Here is a 15,702-nt window from a genome sequence, read left to right as displayed (position 1 = left end):
CGGAAGGGGAACCAGATGGAAGGAGCCAGAGCCAGTTTATTTAAAGGAAAAGGCAGAAAACACTGAAAGGCTGTGCGATCAGTGGCTAAAAGTGTGCATGGAAGAAGGTAAAAATTCACAAAGCAAAACTGCACAGTGGGATATCTAGCACTTAACATAATGGTAGTAATTTGTGAGTTTCGTTTTAAAGTTGCTATTGAAATCCGTTTCTCCCTTACTCTTGACAGCATAAAGAAGAGAGATTTATAGCCTGACCAAAAAAAAAAAAAGCCACCAAAATCCTCAACTGTTACACTGCCTGTCCATTATTCCTAATACTAATGTGCAGACAGTTACAATCAGGATAATAAGAAAATTATGCCACAGCTGACCAAAACAATAAAAGGCATATAAGGCTGGATTTTTATTTTTTAACTCACTTATTCGTATCAATCTCCTGTGATATGTGGGTAGATAAACATGTCTTTTATTAGGGTGTTTCTGTAATATCTAGACCAAATCAACAATGATCAAGTACAATGTTAATGTCAGCACAGCATTTCTGATCTTTCTTGCTTTTGGTCACAAGTTAGTCAGTTTGCTGGAACATGTGGTATCTAGGATGGGGGGGAAGTCTAGCTTACCCTAGATCAGATTCCCTCAAAATCAAATATTGTCTTTCAAATTGTCATCCTGAAGAACACTTTGTTCTGTCAAATTGTTCTGCTTCTTCCCAGGCTGTTCATATGAGGCTTGGTCCTTTGGAGGCAGAGAGAACTGTTCCTCTCTTCTCAACTTGAGCGATAGCTGGGGAGAGTTAACAACTTCAAAGTATCAGGCCTACGGGAGCTGAACTGCAGGTTGCGTGTCCAAACCTAATGTCTGTAAAAAATTTGGGTGACTGTTGAGCAGTCATTCGTAGCGCATCTGTGATCTACTGGATCATTCAGCTGTGCTGGTCTGATCCGGATCAGGTGTGAGCACACAGTCACTTTCCTTTTGAATTAGCTAGACATGCAATGCAGTGTTTATGCTGACTTTATGCCAGCTGCAGTAGGACAGATGATACCTGATTCAGCATAAAGCTTGCTGGTACAAAGTTAACGTACCAAAAACATTGGGTTTTTGAACAAATTTATATTGGCAGAGTGAGTTCATAGCAGATCAGGTCTCTGCATCATTTAGCTGCATCATTTTTTGATTCAATGGTAGGAGCCTGACAGTTGGGTTGACTATATTAGCAATCTGAGCCTTGGAGTACGGAGTCCCAATTGTTTGAAGCTGGTCTAAGTCTACGCTGCTGCTGAAAAGCACATCCCTAGAATGGTAATATGTGGCCACATGTCACCAGGCCCTTGCTTGTGCTGACACTGGAAGACACACACCTCTATGACCAGGTGGTTCAGGGATTTAATCCGATTGAAAAGGAATCATTTGTTCTTTCACAGTAAATTGCAGGAGTGCTAATTCTAAGAGGATGAAGAGGCCGCACCTTATACTGGCAATGTTGCCTTAGACTGGCTTAAATCTGTCCTCAGGCTGCACCTAAGAGACTTCTGGTGCCAAATTCAAGAATCACCTTAAGTCAAGAAAATTACTCCTTTATTTAAAATAAAGTGCAAATAATTTAAATAACTTTGTGTGTACAGAGTAAATGCCTGTATAAATCTTCTATGGAAAGCAAGCATTTCAACATTCAGCCACTTGTAAAAGTGGCTTGTGGAACAAAGGTAAAGAATATTCCAGAGAAAGGGGTGCAGTACTGTGAAGTGCTTAGGGCTACATACTAAGACTTCATAAAAAACACTTCTTCTCATGTTGCATCTTCCCATGCAACTTCTGTTCTGTACTTAATTGTCTGTTTCTATAGGGACTTATCAGCCAATTAGTTCATGATCTGATGGTAACAAGCACTGTGAGATGGGTGTTTACTTACAAGGTACATATCTTGCTGGCAAGGCTTATAGAGGTGTCAGAAAAACTATATTGTGGTTCTAAGTCAGTATATGTGACCTAATAAGAGATGTTAATTACTGTTAGAGACACTTCTTTTCTTTTCTAACAATGAAATTGAGGACAATTAATGATAATATTTGGCTGTGACTTGGTATACAGAAAATTATCTGGACTGAAAAATAGTTATTGTCTACATGGAGGAACTGTGAATATTCAGAAACACAAAAAACTGTAGTTTTCTGTGAATATCTTGAAGGCATAACACCAAAAGAATGAAATCATGTTATAGGCTAGGTGTTTGCAAATTCTTTCTTTTATGCTGAATTTCAAGTAAGAAATTGAATCCTTTCATTTTGTTGATAAACCTAGTAGATAGAAGTAGAGATGGAATATACCACCAGTTATGTATATACTCAAGTTAACTATTTTCAAGCTTCTTTACATCATAAACTTTCATAGGAGTAACACTCTGTGTCTCTCGGTCCTGTGCCCTTACAACTTTCCATCTTTTTCGTGCCCATCAGTATCTCCGATTTTGAATTGTGGTAAAAAGTGGTAATTTTGAAGTAGTTTTCAAGTACACAATTACTCAAAAATGTAGTAGGAATCTTTTATGTGCAGCCATTAATGTATAACATTTTCTGATGCCTCAACTTGTAAAGGGCAAAGTGGAAGTTTTAGACTTAGTATTTTATTGTTTCTGTGTACATCTTAATATTACATAAAGTGCAAATATATATTAAGATTATAAGGTGGTTCTAATGGTGTAGCTGCAATAGAGAAAGCTGGAAAAAAAATTCAGTGGGAACAAGGAAGTCATATGCACTGATTTCAGTTTCAGTAAAATTGAAATTCTCAGAAAAAAATAGAATGTAGTATAGCAAGTTGACATTATTTGGATTCTGGGAATGAGGACACAGTTGGGTAATTATTTGCATTGGGAAAAATAGTTTTAAGCTAATTTGTCAAATAATTGTATTTAGTCTCTCAACAAAATTGGAAATGTGGACAGAGATTAATCTTTTCATGTTTTCTACCCCAGAAGTGTTAACATACTTTAAAGGTGTTTCTACTTTAAAGTTATTTCTGTAGCATCTTCTAACTTTCCAGATCCATATTTAAAGAGCTGAATCGATTTGAATGCTTAATTTTTTACCACTTTTAAACCCTTGACCTTTACATAACTTTTCTAATTGCTTGTAGTAGCTTCTGCTTCACATCACTATGAGAGCAAAATTCTGACATTTCATTATTTTAGGAAACTCTCTGTATCTCTCACCTAATATAACTAGGCAACTTACGATGTAAAAACAAAAATTAAAATTTTATTATTTTTTTAATGCCTCAGTTCTCACAAATAGGAGCACACGCATCCTTAGCAATGACACAGTCCTCCAAATCTACCAATTAAATTAAGAATTAGGTCCCTGCAAATTTTGACCATGCGAATGTAGATTGTACTGAAGCTCACCAAACGCAGTGTGCTGGCTGGGGCAGTTTCCAGAAACTTGAGCTTTCTGCTGAGCAGACCTGGCAGCCGGCTCCAGAACCAGCATCCGCTCAGCTCCCAGAAACAGACATAAAGAGCAACTCAGTGGGTAATTCCCACAATGGGATACAGGAAGGGCAATTTTTCAGCTCCTTGGAGAGGCTTAAAGAAATTACCTGATCATGATGCTTTTAAAAGGTATTTCTACATAATTCTTGCACAAGCACACACGTGTGCATCTTTTTTTGTTTATTTTTTTGACATAAGAATATTCATGTCGTGCCTCTCCTTCTGCCCTGTAAACGCACCAAGAGCCATAAAACCCAGCCAAGTCCAAACATTTACACGTGCGCTGAAAAAATCAAAACCTTTATTACAAAGAAATGGATGGCAAAAAATTTACCATGTTTTATAAGAGGAAACCAGGAAATGCTGTCCAGCTATGTCCTCTGTCCTAGGTATTAAAAAGGACAGATGAAAATACATAGGCCTTACAAAGGAAAATTACCAGCAATGCTAAACAAGAAGCCTGACTTAAGGGAAGGGTGAAATCTTGTGACCCTGAATCTTATTATTGACTCGATCCGAACATATGAGCAAGGTATATGCTCTACATGTCTGTTAATTTAGGTGTTGAAATTAATAATTTTGAATCATAGCGACATGTAAAAACAGCATTTAGTTATATACCTGCAGAATCTGGGGTCTTACTGTGCTGTATTTACTTACCTAAATGTTTAAAAACACTGAGACTTCAGATAGCATAGGATAAAATGCTGTAAACACATTCTCCATTATAAGTGGCTGGACAGGATACTGCAGTGCTGTTATATTGAAAGGCAAGTCTGAAAGCAGTTTTAGGAGTTTTACATTAATAGAGAAAATTATTTAAGACAATTCCTGGGAAGAATGACTTCTTGGCAAGTTGCATTTTTTTTTCATATTTGCAGACCAACCTTTAGGCTTGTCTGCTGACCTAAAAAAAAGACAAGCCCTTATCCTTCTGTGTATGACATAGTTATGCAGATACATATGGAGAACAGAGCGAAGAAATTTGTGAAGTGTTCTGACCCAACATATGATCTTATTCTATATACATTCTTTTGTGACCTTTAGCATTGCAGTATTTGAATGCTTTCTGATAGTAAAGTAAGGGACTGCAAATGTTTTTCTTATATTTCCCCTTATAGAATAGGATAGGTATTGTGACCTCTTGTTTCAAGGGGGGGGGTTGGCTTTTTGGGGGGGAGTTTTGGTGTTTTTTTCACTGTGAACGTTGCTGTGGGTTGTTTTATTTTCCTGTAGCCTGAGAGAAGAGCAAAGATATACTCTGATTTTCCATTTTTCCCTTGACATTTGTAGCTGAAATAATAATATGAGATAACCTGCAAGAAGATGGTTCAGAAAGCTGCTTGTAATGGACAGTCCACTAGAGCTGTATTGTGAAGGGCTTGCGAAGTAGACTGCACAAAATATTGCTGGGCCTTTGTACCCAAAGCTATTGGCTGAAGTCTTTAGGTTTCCTAATACAAGTAGGCTTTCAAGTCTTATTTTCAAAAGTGTTCTAATTGATTTGAATGCCTCCAGGCTGGATTTTGTCAAAGATACTGGGAATTAAAGTGCTTGGGTACATTCTCAATTTTTTTTTTTTCCATTTGTTATGTAGAAGTTTGTGCTACGCTGCTTTTGTTTTCTAAAGTAGTGGGAGAGGAAGCCCCTTTCCTCTGGAAGAGCTGAGGGAGCCCTCAGCTGAGTGCTTTCCCTCTTCTGATGAGATCTGTTGAGCAGTAGTTCACAGTGCTGGCCCACTTGGCTACCTATTATCTGGAAAGAGGTATGAGCTCAGCCACTCAGGCGTGTAGTAAAACCATCAGTGTTAGGCTCTACTGGTCTTCTTGCTGCCCAAATATGAGTGTTGATGCTGACTTCCAGGACTGGTCATTATTTAGACTAACAGTCTTGTTAGTTCAGATATCTCAAATGCTTGGAACATTAAATGCCTTAATAATTTATGAAGTCGAGTTTAAAGTGTATATTAAAGTCTAAAATATTTTTACATTTTCAACTATAATTAATAAGAAATTAAGGTGTCAAAAATAAAGTTAGGATAGCCTCTTTTGTGCCATTGAACTGAGCTAATTGCTAGAATATTTTAATTTGTCCAATTAAGTTCATAGTCCTTACTAATGGATCCATTAGCTTTTTACAAAATGCCACATGTTGATCTCATGGAAAAATCAAATAGTCAATATAGGAAGCATGTTTGCTTCTCATCATAGTTGCTTTGTCAGAAGACTTACTGGCAACCTCCAGTCAGAGGCCTAATTCTGCATTGAGACTCATCCTGTATTTTTTCATTTTTTATTTTTACTGTTACCAAAACAAAAAGGCTCTTGCAGAAATACCTACAATTGAACTGCATTGTGAAATTCTAAGTTTTATCAATCTAAGTTCTGTTCTTTTACAGTCAAAAATCGATGACCTATTTTTTACATCAAATAAGACTTTCACATCACCAGTCTTTACAACCTTCCTTTTTCTTTACTGCAAAGCCATTTGGCAGAGAACAGTCTTCTACTGAAAATGGATCTGTGATCCAGTTTTTGTTTGTTAGTGGTGGGAAAGGGTTTGGGTTTTTTATTAAATTCAGCTCAAATTCAGCCAGCATACTGTTATATTACCTTTGAGGTCAAAGTGAATTTTCACTTCATTTCAGCACGGATTTTTGTAAGGTTTCCTAGTGATGGCAATTTTGTTCTTTTTCCTGTGTTATATTTTACTGTGCCCTGTGTTTTGTTGAGAATATTTAGAAAGCATAGCTTTCGGTCACAGCAAACCAATATCCAGTTCATTGAGATGTGAATGAGTTAACTACATGGGCTGCTCTTGACAGCCGTAACCCAGGCTCAAAACCATCAGGGCTTAGAACTAAAATCATTGTGGAAAACTTGCACTTCAGAACAGGGCTCAAGGAGAGCTTGAGCTTGCCTCTGTGTGAATGAGTCTTTGATTGCTCTGACTTTATGGCACAAAAATGAAAGTTACCACGAGTTCAATACTTCTGCTTTAGCTTTACGGTCCATAGCTTTCCATTTTCTTAAATCAAGCTCCCCTTCTTTCAAAATTCAGAGTAACTGCAAATAAGCAGCCAGTGTCAAACCTAAAATTCCTGCAGTATTTGTTGGTTGTAGCAGAAATGTTACCAATAGTTCCTGAAACCTCTTGGGCCGCCTTCTGCAATGTTTTACTTGTGAAGTTTTTTGTTGATTGCTTGGTTGTTTTTTTTTTCTTTTTTCTCATATTTGTAAAATGTGTTGTGGAAATTTTCTGTAGGGGGGCAGAGAGATTTGACTTAGAAAGCAATGAAGGTGTCAACTCAAGGTGTGGGTGAAAGACTTGCCACTCAGTTTAGACAGCTTTGGCTCCAGGGGATTTTTTCATTCCTCGGCAGCTCTAGGCACCTCAGATACAGCTCTTCATTGTGGATGTCTCATCCAGACACTGGGTGTGTCTCAATCCCAAAATTTTCTAGGTGCTAAAATTGAGACTAGTCAGCTACTCTTCTACATAAGACTTACCTGTGTTTTCCTAGTCTTATAGTTGAGCTTTTATCCACTCTATAAACTCATCTGTTTTCACCTACCCCACATACACTTCAGCCATAGGGAACTCCATGTATCCATGGTTTCTGAGCTCCTGCTAGTTTGGTCTCTACAGCTACTAGTGCAAGTGAGTGGCTATTTTGGATGGATTGCCTTAGCAAGAGAGTGTTTCTGGTGGTAGTAGATTCTCCATTTATTTGGAACTTGCCTGTTAGCATGTGTTTGACAGGAGGGATCCTCGCAATAAGAAATGGACCTTTACAGGCTTGCCGTGGTAGCTTGAGCCGTGCAGCTCGATACGTGCTGAAGGCTACCCCCAGCAGAATGCTAGCCAGCCAGCTGTGTGCCAGATGACAGCCCAGCACCCAACGGCGCACAACCATCTCACAGAAGACACTATCAGATAAAATACTGTGCTACTGCCACTTCCTTTAGCTGAAAGTGTCTGGAGGATGTGTTAGGTGCTGGTGCGTTTGGGTTTTTTTGAGCAGAACAGTGCTTATCACAACTGTCTGAAGGTAAAAGATGTTTGGAAGGGAAGAAGGGATTTAAATATACTGATTCCCTGCAAATACGGAAAGATTTTTCATAGTAATGCTTTCCGTATTTGGAGCTCACACTTAGGAAATAATGCAAGCATCACTCCTTAGGATAGCCCCAATATGGTTATGAAGTAATTCTGAGAATTATGTGATAAATCGCAGTTCAGTGTATGAAATTTCCTTTAAAAAAGTGCTTTGTTTCCTTAGCGCTGTAATATTCTTCCTATATAAATGTATTCTCTATGTCAAATCATTCTCAGTCTTACCTCAGAAAAAACTGCCTGTGATTTCAAAGGGAGTTTTGCCTAAGGTAGGGCTTGCAACATCAGGACCAGGAATTAGTGTAATGTGACCCACCATTTGTATTGCTTTGGGGTAAATTTAAGAGAGAAGATTTAACATTGTGTGTGTCATGCTGAGATATTGCAATATCTCGGATGGGTTATTAGGCACCAATCCAAAGGTTAAGTGCAGCAACCACATGAGATGTGGCTTTATCCTTACATGATCTATGCCTGTGTTCTGTTTTGCAGTCCCCTGAAATAGGTATTATCTCTAAAACGAAACAACACATTTACAAGACCTTATTGAAACCTATCCCAAGCTATTAAATGTAGTTTCAGTAGAAAACTGTGTGCATATATGTCATTTGAAATCTAGAAATCAGTCCTTGTATGTGTGAACTCACTGAAATTTTGAATCTGGATCCTAGTGTGCACCAGATAAATATTCACGACCTTTGGGAAAGTCTAGATATGAATTTGCAGTTTAAGACCTTTTCTAATTTATATGCATACATCTTTTTTGGGTTTTATTTTCCATGCTGTTTTTGCTTGGCTTGCATTAAATAAAATGCTTCAATGGAGTGTGGTAGTCTAGCATTTGTTTTGCCTCAGGAGTAGATTGCCCCATCTTGCATATCTGGTCAAGTAAATTGCTCTCTTGCCTGTGTACTTCAATAATAGTACTGGGCTTTAGACCTTCCTGTACAACCCCCCAGTGAGCAGAACCACGAGGGGCTGGGCCTCTGTTATGCTAACAGTTTTCTCTATTGTAATGGATGCATTCATCTCCTATTTACATAAATTAATAGTTAAAACTTGTTTGGTTGCTTAAGAAAACTCATTAAGCTTTAGAGAGTAGCTGTATTATGAGCACTGTGGCAATCGCTCCCATTGACTTATCTCCTGCTGGTTCACTGGGAACCAGTCCATCTCAGGGTCAGGTCCCTAAGCTTCGCTGCAGAATTAAATAAATAGCATTTAAAATAAAATGCAAATAATCTGTTCAGTGCAAAGTGGATGCTGGGGAACTTCCTTATGGAAAAGAGGTTAAGTTTAAAATTTGCAAAAATGAAACTGTATTTTTGTCTGAATGGCTGATTTTTGCTCAGGAAATAGATCATATTTTTAATGCATTTTCTGCTAGTCACTGGAGAATGTTTGACATTGTAAGACAAAGGTCAGTTTGTATAACATGAAATGGGAGGGGAATGTTTAATATGAAGAGCTTGGCCAGGTAATTTTTTGGTTGCTTTAATTGAATGTGCTGGTTTGCCTTTTTAATTTATCATCTTCAGTATGTGATTTTATTTTTCTTTATTTCCTATTTGTTTTTTCTTTTTTTATAGATTGGAGAAAGAGAGCATTCAGCAAAGCATTAGCAATGAAGCAAAGGCCCGAGCCCTTCAGGCCCAGCAAAGAGAGCAGGAGCTGACACAGAAGATGCAGCAAATGGAGGCCCAGCATGAGAAAACTGGTAGGTGGTAGGGAAAGATTAGAGCCTGGGCACTCACTCACAAGCCAGGCCCACGCCTTACTGTGAAATGACATCAGGAACACCTGTAACCTTTGGCTGGCCGAAGGGAGCAGATGCTAACTACACCGGAGATTCCGAATTACATATTAGTTAGCGTTTAAAAGAGAAAATGGAAAGTATTGCCCACTGTCTGTTGATTTCAGAGTGCTGCTCTCACATCTGTTGCACCATCTGGATTATGAGTTTATTTACCTGTGTTCAAGAAACGTAAAGCTGAGAGAGACCACAACAAAGTAGAAAAACAAAGGGCTTGTTTTTGGCTGGATTTTCAGGCACACATGTTATATAAAGAAAATAGCATCAGAAGCTCTGCGGGAAATGCTCTGAGCTTACAGTTAAAGTCTCCTGAATAGCATTGAACAGTTCCCACAGTACACACATTATAGCTACTCTAAAAGCTTAATGAGTTTGCTTCGGCATCCAAACTGGAGAAAAGCTTTAGCCATTAATCGGTTCTTAATTCACTGTCGCAGCTGGATGTAATTCACTGGCTCCAAATTGATATGTTCCTTTATTTAATCTTTGCAGCCTCAAACATTTTTAGCATTACCATGTGCCCCCCCCCCTCCCGCAACACACACACCCTCAATCTAGAAGAAAGATGTTTAATCCTTTGCATACTTCAGCTTCTCATAATAGGAGACTTCATTGCATTGACTTAGCTGATCAATAACTTCTAACCTTTCATCTGGAAGTAAAATGGGTTTTCCAAACAAACAAAAAAAGCTTTTTGTTATTGTTAAGTACTATGCCAACAACATAAATAAAGGTATATATTATAAACAAGAAAAAGAAATTTTTAGGGTGGAAATCTCTAACCCCTGAGCATAGAAAGAAGGAGGAGCTTCAGCTCTTATGGAACATGGCATATTCATATGTTTAATAAAACATCATTTTTACCCACCAGTCCTGCAGTACCTTTAAAAAAATGATATAGCCTGTATTAATCCTAAGCAGCGTCAGATAATACCTGAGGTAGCATGCACGTTTACGTCTGGTATCTGATTTTCTGCTTTTTTTGCAGCATTATCACAGTACTAGAGGACCTTTCCATGTATTCAGAGAATGCAAACAGCTCCATTATGGCTGCTGTCTACACAGTAGGAAAGGAAAAGAATCAGAATCATTTTTCTCTACTCTAGCGAGCACATCTGCATATGACCAAGTGTAATTTTGCACAAGAGATGTGTAATTTACCCTCCTGGAGCATAAATTGTCCCAGTATACAAAAATGAAACAACATTAAGGCTAAGTTTGTTTTTATATATCTCTAGTAGGATTAGGAGGAGTTGAAAATGATAGTAAATTATTATGCTCATAAAGAAACCCTTGTGTATTATGACCCTACACACATACAAGGAATTTGGGTAACAATGGTCTCTTTCTCTGATTTTAAAAGCAGAAATCAAGAAACATAGTTTTGCAATATCTTCCTTTTGAAAGAATAAAGATTCTTTATTTCTAGGTCATGAGTTTTGGTGCAGCCCAAACTGATAGTAACTGAAAATTAATTTAGGAAATGGTTTCACTTTAACTGTCACTGGACAATAAGTCTATATCTTATCATTAAAGAGAAAAAAATATATATTAATCATAGGAAGCACAAGACCCAGTAAATACAAGAACTGCTTTTTTAAGGAGTTAAGCAAGCAAAATGCTGCTAAGGCGTGGCTTGCCAATTTTATTCCTCCCAGAAATGTCAATGAACTTCCAACTAAAAAGCAAAATCACCAAGTTACATATGTAGTCTTTATGGTGATTCTTCTCATACAAGACCTTGATTCAGTGGTAATATCACTTTAACATTTTACATTAGCTTATTCTGACATAGAGCCTTTATTTGGTGAATGATGATGTCATCATTCCATTTCCAAGTAGCTGAAGTTTAAAAAACATACCCAAACCAGAAGGATCTAGGGGAAAGAAATTAAGAATATATAAAAATATTTCTAAATTATCTATAAATGTATATAATTGTAAAATAAATTTCTAGTTTTATCATTTTATAATTTCTAGTAAATGAACTGGATTCATTGCTGACCTCCCAGAATTCATTCATAGCAAAATTAAAGGAAGAATGTTGTATGTTGGCAAGGAAGTTGGAACAAACATCAGAAAAATACAGGTTAGTATATTTTTCTTGTTCTGTTCCTTTTATTATTAGGACATGCTTCCTTATTTTTTTATTTATATTTTAATATTTATTATTATTCATCTTGTCCCAGGTATTACATATCATCTCAATATAATATATGCCACTTGAGAAACACGGATGGATTTTTATCCAGGATAATTCTAATTTTTCTCTTTTCAGATTATATTTCTAGCTATTACTTTCAAATTCTTAGACAATTATAATGTAAAAATTGCATACTCTTTTCTTTCTGAAGTTCTTTACTGTGAGGGTGGTGGAGCACTGGAACAGGTTGCCCAGGGAGGTTGTTGAGGCCCCATGCCTGGAGATACTCGAGGTGAGGCTCGATGAGGCCCTGGGCAACCTGGTCTAGTTGGGGGTGTCCCTGCTGACTGCGGGGAGGATGGACTAGATGACCTTTGGAGGTCCCTTCCGGCCTGGACAATTCTATGATTCTATGATTCATATTCTTAATATGAAGAGTGGAAAATTGTTAACAGAGCTACAATTCAAGTTTATCTGAAAATATGTGAAAAATAAAAAATATTCAAAGTTCTCAAAACTGTAATCTGTTGGTTTAATTATCTACTTAAAGCTCCATTCATAATTATCTCTAAAATAATTGTTGTCAAAATTGTTTCTTATTGAAGCTCTGATTCTGCTACCGCTTGTTATGTGGTGCCTTGTTAAAATCAATAGCAGGTTTAAATACAAAGCCATTAAAATTTCAGGAACAGAACAAAACGTGGAAGCAATAACTGGTTTGAATAAATACAAAAGTATGAAAGTATCTATTTAAAAGTTTTATAGAACAGGACTATCTCTTTTTAAAAAATTATGAATTTTATAGTACTGTACTAGTAAGCAATTTTATTTTGCATTTTTAAATGTGAAGATAGTCTCTGAAACTTTCTGCAGCGTTCATATTTAGAGTAGTAAGCAGGACTTAAGTGGTGTGTTGGCATTCTGCAACTTCTGTAGATTTCAAGCAATGTGAACTTGTTAATTAAGTGTAGGATTCATCTCGCGTGGCTTATGTGAAGTAAGGAGAACGTTCAGCAAAGATGAAATTGGTTTTCCCCACAGCAGGGGGACAGATAGGATTCTTCTGCTGCGGGGTGGATTTAATCATCCTGTTGAGGTAACGTAACAAGGGCAACGCTCGCTCAGGAGAAGAGCTCGTTTATCCCAGTATCCTGTTTCCAGGAATGGTCAAAGGGGAATGATATAAGTAGATGACAGATATATATATATATATATATATATATATATATATATATATATATATATATATATATATATATATATATATATATATATATATATATATATATATATATATATATATATATATTTATATGTAAAATCTATGATGCTTCCCACAGGTACTGCCCATCCTACTTTCCACTGAATATAAAGTGTTGACTAGGTGTTAAGTGGCTGAAGTTGGGAGATGAATCCCATCCAGAGTGTTTGGGAAAGAAATGAGAAACTTGAGGAAATGTAAGCGATCTTCCCTTGCAAATGTTGTGATGGGTTCTTGAGAGAAAAGCAAGCAGATTTTTTTTCTTCTGAAAAAGCAGAGCTCCTCTTCTAAAGTAGTATGAAATCTAAATAGATTCAAATCGTATTATTATTCCAGCAATAAAAATGCACACAGACTTTGTTGCTAGAGCTCACAGTCACAGGCTAGTAACTGTAAAAGGATGAAGGAAAGACAGAAAACATACTGTGAAAACACATTATTCTCTGAAAATAAATAGCAGAGATTGCCAAGTGTTTCTCCACCTAGCAGCGTTAGCTGACTGTGTCGAGAACCTGAAAAAGGGAACAGGAGCCCTCTCGGATCTCCATAGAGTGGTATTTTGCACAAGAATTGGTGTAGAAGAATGTATGAAAGCAGTTCTGAGAAGCGGCCCTAAAATAGCGCAAGCTTGCCTTCATTGGAGCAGAAGCTGCTGCAGTCAATAACAAGAATGGAGAAATAGGTAGGGACAAAGAAAGCATGTGAAAATGAGAACAGAAAGATGGAACTGGAGGTGGTGGAAAATGGTAAACTAATAGATGGCTTCAAAAAGAGATGTGATCAGGAGATCAGATGCAGAAAATTACTTTGGCAAAGTTTTAAATGCACGGTCAGTATGTATCTTTCAGTAGTATCTCTCCAAAAGGCAATCTTCATGCTCATTGTCACTGGATATAGTATAAAACCAAAATTCTGGGGCAGAATGATATAACTTCGTCTTTTGAAAAAAAAAAGTAATAATTTTTGGAAGATTTTATATCTCAGTTCTCATGTACACTAATAAAAGCAGATCATGAAGTGGCAGTGTGCCCTGTTTGCATAGAAAAGGTTTTTTCCATGGTTTTGGCCTTAAAAACAGAATTCTGGACCTGGACGTGTATTTTCTTGCTATACTTCTAGAATCTTTGTGCCTTAGTTTCCATGGGGTTAAGAAATAACTGTATGCTAGCAGTACCATTAGTCAATTGGAAAAAACACTCAAGCTCATTTCCTAACAAATGCAAAAGTAGGCTTATATAAACTTTTTAGGTTTTGATAGGGAGTAAAGGGCCTATTTGTAATAAGAAGCATTTCAAATTTATCTGTGACAACTACATACTTGCACAATTTCAGTGGGACCCCTATCAATTGCACATATTTTTTTTATATTCAAGACACATTTTCTGAGAAATCTAAACTGAAGTTTTCGTGTTCATATGTAAGCTGGAACCATTTTTGTGAGCTAGCCCCTACACAGGATTAGAAAAGCTTCAGAAAGACAATGTCAGACAAATTATAAACCCCTCAAGCTGTGTAGAAAGAAGACAGGGTCTGTGAAGGTTTTTGTATGCATAGGCATGTTTAAAAAATACAGTCCTTTGTTGATTTCTTCTCTGTTATTTTGTTCTTTTTTTTTTCTCCAATTGTCACTGTCTGAGTTTCTAGGTTGTAGATTAATGCTTAACACTACCCACTGTGTATTTGTGATTTGCGTTTTGTAATTAAGGGGAACAATGGGAGTCCATTGGGTCTCGTTATATATAATGGTTGGTTTAATTTGTTTCACTTCTATCTTGTTAATTGTAAATTGATCATTAAGATTTGAATTCTAATCTGTCACCAGGGTTGTGAGTATTGAAGCTAGAGCAATGATCCTGGTTTTAATCACTGATGATGAGAAACAAATTTTATAATTTTGGTACATATTGCAGTTCATATATTTTAACACTGTATTTTATGGTGTTATAAATATTGTTAAATGACTTTTAGTGTAGTTTTACTGTTTGGACTATAATGTATAAATTATATTACTGGTTTGGCAACAGTAGGCATCCAACTGTGTGAGTTTAATTGAAGTAAAGAACACACACCCGGCTGAACTATTTTTCTGCATGTTTGGTTGACTGCAGTCATTGTGCTCAGTACCAGGAGCAAAATGTTTGTTGAAGGTGGCCGTACGAAGATGTGAAACAGCCTGTCTGAAGGATCAGTCGTTAAAATTATATGCAACAATACTGTGTCAGCAGAAAAAAATTTAGAGCATGTATTTAATTGCTGTACAAGTAAACAATTGGTTTTGAGTAGGAAAAAAAAGGCAGTGCTTAAAGAGCACTGCAGAACAGTTCAGATGAGTAAAGGCAGCATTGCCACCTTAGTGTTCAAAAATCAGCTCATCCTGAAAGTATCCTGAGACTAACTTTGAATTGTGACTATTTAATATTTCCTGGTTCTTTGCCTCCAATACTTGAATGCTTTGGAGGAACCTGGGTTTTGTTTGGTTTTTTTTTTTTCCAAGGCTCTTCCAGCAAGGATAATAGATAAAAATTTAAATTTGTTTTTATGTAGAAGTTGAGGCTTTCCTGGTAGTTGAACGGATTCAGAAATATAGAGGGGGTTTTGTTGTTGTCCCTGTTCTACCCATCCAGCTATCATCAATTATTTTCAATATAGCGACAAATAAATAGATTTTTGGCAAAACTTACTATCCATCTATTTCAAGCATGCATTGTACGTTTTCATTTTCCTGTCATGTTGTAGCTTTTCTCTATGCAGTTTTGAAATAATATTGATTTCATACAGGTCTTTTGAGTCTATCAGATCCCAAGAGCACAAACTAAAATGACTGTATGACTTGTGTGGCCAGCCTGAGTCTGCAGAAGTGCAACTCCATGCAGAGT

General features: G+C 36.8%; 1 protein-coding gene across 1 annotated transcript in view; it reads left to right on the top strand.

Moving 5' to 3' along the window:
* Positions 1-15,702, top strand: part of SDCCAG8 (serologically defined colon cancer antigen 8) — a 113,206-nt gene that overhangs the window by 53,419 nt on the left and 44,085 nt on the right. The window contains exons 14-15 of the mRNA XM_014950835.1: positions 9,199-9,326; positions 11,403-11,511. Of these exons, the coding sequence (XP_014806321.1) occupies positions 9,199-9,326; positions 11,403-11,511 (237 nt within the window). The remainder of the gene's footprint in view (positions 1-9,198; positions 9,327-11,402; positions 11,512-15,702) is intronic.

Source organism: Calidris pugnax, unplaced genomic scaffold (assembly GCF_001431845.1).
Source record: "Calidris pugnax isolate Ruff unplaced genomic scaffold, ASM143184v1 scaffold24, whole genome shotgun sequence".
Taxonomy (NCBI): Eukaryota; Metazoa; Chordata; class Aves; order Charadriiformes; family Scolopacidae; genus Calidris; species Calidris pugnax.
Note: the sequence above shows the minus strand (reverse complement) of the source record. Positions and strands in the feature narration are given on the sequence as shown.